Source organism: Phaethon lepturus, unplaced genomic scaffold, assembly GCF_000687285.1.
Source record: "Phaethon lepturus isolate BGI_N335 unplaced genomic scaffold, ASM68728v1 scaffold33572, whole genome shotgun sequence".
In the NCBI taxonomy this organism is placed as follows: Eukaryota; Metazoa; Chordata; class Aves; order Phaethontiformes; family Phaethontidae; genus Phaethon; species Phaethon lepturus.
The window spans coordinates 2,298-10,221 of NW_010526109.1; the positions used below are offsets into that span (position 1 = coordinate 2,298).

At 40.0% G+C, this 7,924-nt stretch overlaps 1 protein-coding gene across 1 annotated transcript; it reads left to right on the plus strand.

The window, feature by feature from the left end:
* Positions 1–250: 250 nt before the first annotated feature.
* NIPA1 (non imprinted in Prader-Willi/Angelman syndrome 1) lies at positions 251–7,556 on the plus strand (the record flags this gene model as incomplete). Its single annotated transcript, XM_010282973.1, has 4 exons — positions 251–298; positions 4,221–4,311; positions 5,570–5,730; positions 7,045–7,556. Coding segments are annotated over 4 exons (812 nt in total), but the record flags the coding sequence as incomplete, so codon positions are not given.
* Between the last annotated feature and the right edge of the window lie 368 nt (positions 7,557–7,924).

Here is a 7,924-nt window from a genome sequence, read left to right on the forward strand (position 1 = left end):
GTCACATCGGTACTTCAAACTGGAAATCAGAACTTCTGACTAATACGTTGCCTTAGGAAGGTCTGACTTGGACACTTGGGCCAAATCTGAGCACCCTCTTTTTTTTTTTTCTTCTCACTCAATTGCCTTGAAGAACAGGGTTAAGATGAAGATCCTTAATAGCTGAGACTGTTGAAAATACTCTCTTTCATAGTTCCAATATTGCAATTTCATATTTTTCTAACACATCTTCCTATACTTCCTCTTCCAGGTACTTCGTACTTAACAGATATAGTATGGTGGTCTGGCACTATTGCAAGTAAGTATCTTAAAAGGTTTGGGTATTTTTGGAGGGAGAAGTTGTGGTTAGATGGTGAAATGAGACATCAGGAAGTCCGGGTTCTCATCTTGAATCTCACGCTCACTTGTCACAAAATTCCCACCCCTCAGAAATATCCCACCCTTAGTAAACTCTCAGTTTTTCTCTCTCTTTTAAACTCTCTGGCCAGTAAACTCTGGCTACTGTGTCTGACGGTGTTTGAGAAGGCAAAGAGCTGGGACAATCCCAAGTCAGACATGTTTCCAGATTTCTGAACCATTTGGTACTTCCAGCCGTTGTCAGCTACGCACTGCTTTGACTCTGGATTCCTGCCTGTTTTGTGTCTCTGGATTGCACTGGTCCGCACAGTTTCTAATAAAAGTCAAAGCTGAATAAGAAATTGTCGCTCTGCACAAAAGGGCCCATTGAGCATGTGTTATTTTTTTGATCAGAAAGCACTTAGCCAGGCTCAATTAAAAAGAAAATAATCCTTTTTTGATTTCTAGTTTGACAGATACAGTTTCAGTTTTGATGTGAAGCTTTGTGTGTTGCTGATAGGAGATCAGTGTAATTTTACTCTTAGTATCTTTATAAATTCTGCTCATGCTAAGTTCACTCTCTGATGTGAATCCAGAGCATGGGGAGCAGCCAGCTTTCTCCTCTTGCAGTTCAGCCCTAGTTCTACCCATGAGCTTAAAATCAAACCCCACTTTTAGACTCTAACCGAGCCTTTTGTGAACTATTTGGAAATGTTCTCATGCTGTTTCTGAGAAGTATATAAGTCCAGTTGTGCCCCTTGTTTCATGGCAACAAGGTAGGTCTCTGTTTTTGTTGTCTTCAAGCTATGCAGAAGGAATGGAAGCTGAGAGATCTCTTGAAGGACAAAGTTCACAGCAAGGAGTGAAGCCAACAGAGCTTCAGAGGAAGGTCCTCAGCTAATTTAACCTGAATTTAAGTAGTTCTTTGCCAGCTTCTTCCTCTGCCAGGATCACTACTGCCTAAGTAGCAATAAATCTGTACATTAAATACTGTTGTTTATCGCTCATGAGGCTCCCGTCTTGAATGTCCAAGCAGAAGGAGTTAATCTCCTGTAATAAAACCTCTCTTATTTTATCTTGGTGAATCAGAGAAAACGATTTCATGCTTAAAAGAGCTGACTGGGTTGAATGAAGGCAAAATAGCTGAAGGGAATGGTATCAGTTGGCTTTAGTCCAGCAGTTAGGTGCAGGTATTTCAAAACAAAGCCTTAGTAAGTTTAGAAGGGAACCAAGGGAATAATTGCTTAAGGATATTAGAGATTCAGAATTACAACAGAGTCACAAACAGCAATAGCAAGGGCCAGGTAGGCACCTGTGGGATGCAAAGGAAGGTGATGTTTGGGGAATTAGCAACATCCCCAGTTATCTGGGCAAAATTATAACAGCTGACATCACTTTCTCAAGCAGGGAACTTGGAGTTTGGATGACTAACAAAACCCACATAAACTCTATCAACTTGTTTTCACAATATTTGTTCAGATGGTGAAAAAGCATTTCTGTGTTGGCATGCTGACTCAGCATAACACTGCCTAACCATTTGGGGGCCTTGGGATCCACTGGATTACTGAAGACTTCAAAGGAAGGGCTACAGATTCTGCTAAGGGATTTTTTTTTTAAAGTCGAAAGTGATTGCAGCATGTGTACAGGTATTTCAATGAGCATTAAACTAATTAATTGGCTAATTAATTAGTTTCAGTACAGGTTTTGATAGCTGCATAGATGTGGCTGGTTTTTATAGTGGATACATCTGTGTTAGTGTTTTATTGCAGATGGGGAATGGACTTGTGAAGTGAATCTCCTGTTTGTCTCCACCGATTGGGCTTGCTTTCACATTATGGATCAGTGCTGGAGCTCCTGAACTGGACTTTAAGATGAAACTAGCCTGCAAGATGCACTCTAGGAACATGCCTAACACACACTAGCTGCAAACATACTTTCAGTCCGTGGGATCAGGCTGAAGTTAGTCTGAAATAAAATCCCTGACACGCATAGAGCAGGCATCTTTTTCTGTACACATCTACTCCTGGTCTCCTTGCTAATGGAGACATGTCATCAAGTTTTGTGTTGCAATAATTTTGGGGACATTGGTACTCCTTTAGCAAGTTTAAAGCTTGGTGTGCCTTCAAAAACTGAAGCCACGTCTTGACTTAGAGCATTGATATATCTGGAGAGGAATTTCTATCCAGAGGGGACTGGATAGGTTGGCAGCAAAGGTCTTCAGCATCAGGTAGATGGTGACAATGACTGAGATTCTTTTTTAATTGGTCTTTAATTAGTCCCAATCTGTCATTCGTGGTGGTAAGAGACTGTTGTTATTACTCCATGGTGATACTGAAAACTAAGTTCGGTTGCCCAATATGTGCAGTTTGACTGAAGCTTCAGGGACCTAATTTATGGATCGGTGTTGGTGCCATCTGTTAGGGTTCTTCCAACAGAAAGTTAAGGCACCTGACCTCCAAAAAAAAGCAAACTTTTGTCAGAGTCACTTGGAAGTTTATGTAATCTGCAGAAACAGAGCGTGCTAGCTGTGTTCTGTCCTCCAGGCAAGATCTGCCCCAGTGCCTTCGGATGCCTTGGAGATAATGCAAAAGTTGCCACATATGTCTGCTGAAAAACAAGGCTGAGGCTCATAGCTGAGTTACGCTGTTCCCAGGGGCAGGGAGACCATCACTGATTCTTGTGCTCTAGAAATGCTGCTCGTTAAGTTCTCTGGCTCATTCCTGCACGTAGAGAAAGCCTCAGTGAATTGAATTAGTATAATTTTGCCACACTCTGCAGTTTTTTAAGTTTGTTTGTCTCCTTCGTGTTTCCTGTAGGTTACACAGGTCTTCAGCTTTACTGATAATGTGAACTAATTTGGTAAATGTTTGCACAGTGCTTTGCATGTGTAAAGAATGGGATGATGGTAATGATATTTGATAGTGGAGGGCAATGCCAGCCTGAGCATAAAGACCGCTTGGCATCTTGAAATGTTTTTATATGCTGATAATGGCTCTTAAAATCAGCTAGAAATTTGAGCTGTTTGTAATTTGTGTTCAATCTCAAGGTTCTTGCCAGTTACCACAGACCCTGTAGCTATGCAAGCATCATGTTGACCTATTATAAACTTGCCAGCACTTGCAAAACCATCCAGCTTTTCTTTTTCAACTGAAAACTTGGAACACATGAACTGTTTATCACAGCTGTGATGTGCAATAGTGTGGTACGTCTTGGAATTTTTTTTTATTGGGGGAAAGAAAAAAGATTGTGAGGCTGTTATTGTGACTTGTCAGGGATCTGTTCTTTTTACAGTGGTCAGGAATTACTTTTGATGTTATACCATGTTGTGAAATTTGATGTGATCTACTGTATATTGAAGAGCCTTTATGTGTGTGCTTAATATTTCATTATTAGATTCCCTTCTTCAGTACTGTCCTTATTTTCCCTCCCCAAAAGTAACACTGCTGTTAGGAACTATAACCAAGTGCATTCGTGTTATATGTATGCACATTCTAAAGCTGAAGTCATGGGGTTTATATACTTTTAGCCCTCCACATATAAATATTTGAGTGTAATATTGAGATATTTGAGTGTAATCCGTGAGTGTTTCTAACTCAACTTATTGAATTAGAATTTATATTCAACTAAGAGAAGTTGTAAGTGAGATTATTTACTGTGCCTTCTTGGATCTTCTTGTGTGGCAAACGTAAATCCTATATTAAAAAATAATTTAACAATATAGAAAAATTCCAGCCATTTTGCTTAAGTGCAAAATTAACAGAGCTAAGCAAATCTGTAACATCTGTTTTCCAGTTAGGTCAGTCTTTCCCAAACAGTATTGGGTAAGTTTTAATTCCTTCTTTTTACAAAGGGCTTTAAAGGCTTATTTCTGCTTCTCTTGACAGTGGCTCTGGGTCAAATAGGGAATTTTTTGGCCTACACTGCAGTCCCAACTGTGCTGGTGACACCCTTGGGAGCTCTTGGCGTTCCATTTGGGTAAGAGTTTGCTTTTCTTGTTCTTATCTGAGAATTGTTACTACTTAATAAAATGTCAGATAGACTCAGTCATCACTGGAGGTCCACTGAGAAGACGTGAGACTTGTGACTGTTAATGATGTGTTATAATGTCACGAATTTCTGTTTTTCCTAGCAAAGTGGCGGGGTGGGGGAAGGCAATGGTAAAGAACGGGTTCCTGTGTATCTTCTGCTTTAACTGTCACTATGATCTGGAAGAGATAAACATTTTTATTCTTTTTTTGCCTTCACTGTGGTTATTCTGGACTCTTCTCTCTATTCTGTTGTTCACAGTTCCCTTACTATGTAGATCTTTCTTTCTTTTTGTCTCACATTCTTTCTCCCCCCTGCTATCCGCAGCCCACATGTGTTTACTGGTGATGATTTTCATTTAATTGGATTTGGCCCCGTTTCCTGAAGCGAGGGAGTCACTTGCATATGCATGCCCCCACCTTCTTGAATGTTATGTTCATGTGAGGGGCAGGAACAAAGGCGGCAGTGAGTGCTCCTAAAAGGAGTTTAATATGCAACTAAATGTTCTGTGAATAGCTAGACTACAGTTGTGAAACTACTGCAGTGAAAAAGTACAATTATTTAAAAACAAAGCTGTACATTGCCTCGAGATTTTTCTGTTGCCTACCGTTAGCTGCTGAATTGTGTGTCTGGCTGCACTGGTCATCTACTTCAGAGTGTAGATTGCTTTGTGCGGGCTTCGTGGCTGTCCTTAGTTTTATACTCTCTGAGGCACACTCCTGGTGCTTTGCTTACCACATATTATTTTATCCTAGGCCATACAGTATTGCGTATTTTGGTCAGCTATATGTCTGAGCTGAGTCCTGTGATCTTCGTAACCAAAGGTCACTTTTATCTCACGACTGCGTAGCACCTATAAAATGGGGCTTAGTGACAGCTCACCAAATTGTTAACAGGTAGATATCTGCCTCAGGGGTGCCAGGTGCCTGGTTTGGGGGTCTGCGTTTTGGTTTTTTTAGGAGGCGGTGATATAGTGCTGCCTTTTGGGGTAAGTGTTTGTTGTTGTTTTTTCCTAAGATGAGATACCAAGGATTGAGTAAGGCTGAGACTGAATGAGTATTTCCTGAGATAAATCAGAAATGCGTTTTGAGAATCCACCAACATTTGATACTATTCCTTTAAGATGGAAATTCATGTAGCATGTCACTGTTAGAGCATCATTAACAGGATGTATTCAAACTTTTAATTTTCCTCCTCTTTGTGAAAGGTCCATTTTAGCTTCTTACTTGCTGAAAGAAAAACTGAACATTCTTGGCAAGCTGGGATGTTTGCTGAGCTGCGCTGGGTCTGTCGTTCTCATCATCCATTCCCCAAAGTCCGAGAGTGTAACGACTCAGGCTGAGCTTGAAGAGAAGCTTACAAATCCAGGTACTTCTTTTATTAACTCATAATGATTTTGTGAGATTGATCAAGAGCACGCAGGAGGAAGAGGCTTACCACTTCCACCAGGTAGGAAAATTGACTTCTGAAGAAACCATGGTGTGACAGAGGCAAACCAGTACAGCTTTTGTGCAGGAAAACTATGCCTTGCTGTACTTGGAACTCCTCAGATTTATTGATGCATGTGTACAGAAAGGAAAATGTGGATACTTTTGAAAACATTATCCTGCACAGCAAGCTCAGAACAATGTCCATCTGAACTTATAATTTTCTAAAATTATGATAAAGTGTATCTTGCTACTTAGAGATGAAAGGTATAATTCTAGGATGTCAATTTAAGTTGTTTTATACAAAACAAAAAATATTGATTGTCTTTTTTTCTGTAATTCTGCATTTCTGCATTTGCTTTTTTATTAAAAGTTTATACTAGATACCATTTATCTTCAAAGCAGATTTCTTTGTACAAGAAAGGTGTGTAGAAATACGCTGTTGAGACATATGCTGAAATGCCTGTTTTTTCTCACAGAGAATGTAAAACCCCGCTAGTTTTTGTCCTCCTGGAGGACACATACTAGTGCTAATATGTGCCAGACCCACTTTTATTTTTCTTGCATAAGAGCTAAACTGCCAACTATTGTTATTTCCTTTAATTGCTTTAGGTGAGAGAAACTCAAACCTAATAACATCAGCTATCCAAAAAATTTGCAAACAAAGAAAAGAAAACAAATACCCTCATCTAAATTTACCATTTCAATCTGACCAAAATGAATTGGAAATATATTTCTTTGGCGAAAAACATTTCATGCTTTACAATTTTAGTCTAATCTGCGTGCGCTGATGCTATAATGTAAATGATAAGGCCTCCCACTTCCTCCAACTCTCCCTGCTCACCGTAATGGGATCTAACTTTTTGCTGGATCCACGCACCATGCTTTTTTAACTGGTTGTGAATGAGGTGTTATCACTGCTGTCTGTCATAGGGGGCTCTAAGGAGTATAAGAGAGAATGAAAAAAAAAAAAAAAAAAAGACATCTTAAATGCAGTTCATAGACTGGCAAATGGGCAACAGTGTGTATTTTACTACATGATCATTTGTTTTACCCAAAGAACATGACAGCATCATCAGTTGCAGATGCCCACAACATTTCTAAAAGCTCAGTGATTTGGGTCTGTATTCGACAGCAAATCTTAATCCTGGTGTATACCTGAAGTTCGCTGGTATGACATGATTTGCCTGCTAAAATCTTTAGAAGACCAAGAGTTCTCACCTCGCTATAATCTTGTTTTCTTTTTGTTTTCCAGTTTTCGTGGGTTATCTCTGCATAGTGCTGCTAATGCTTCTCCTGCTTATCTTCTGGATAGCTCCAGCTCATGGACCTACTAATATTATGGTTTACATCAGTATTTGCTCTCTGTTGGGCAGTTTCACTGTTCCCAGCACAAAAGGCATTGGGCTGGCGGCTCAAGATATCTTTCACAATAATCCCTCGAGTCAAAGGGCTCTGTACCTCTGTCTGGTACTTCTGGCAGTATTAGGATGTAGCATTATCATTCAGTTCAGATACATCAATAAGGCACTGGAATGTTTTGACTCCTCTGTGTTTGGTGCCATCTACTACGTTGTGTTTACCACCCTAGTCCTGCTGGCTTCAGCCATCCTTTTCAGGGAATGGAGTAATGTAGGAGTGGTAGATTTCTTGGGAATGGCTTGTGGATTTACCACGGTATCTATTGGAATTGTTCTTATACAAGTCTTCAAGGAATTCAACTTCAATATCGGGGATTTAAATAAACCTAACATGAAGACAGATTAAAGTATTTTTTGAGGGGAAACTGGATGGCTCAGGGAAGGATGCAGAGCCTTTCATTTCTAGGTCACTGATTCAAACATGATTCAGGTTGGTAGTTACCTTCTAATGATGTGGTGGCCTATGTGAATAAGTTGGAGGCCTCCATCCAGTTTCGAAGGAACAGTTGTCCATGTACCCCAGTCAACACAATAAATGATCTTAATTGCAACTACTGATTGAGTCAGCATAGAGACCGATGTATTTTCTTACTGTGAAAGGTAATCCATCAGAAAAGATCTGGGGATATTCTGACAGACCGGTGTGTGAAAGCTTGTGTTGTGGCTTCTGAGTGAGGTACCATTTCTATGGGCAGTGAACATCAGTTTCTAACG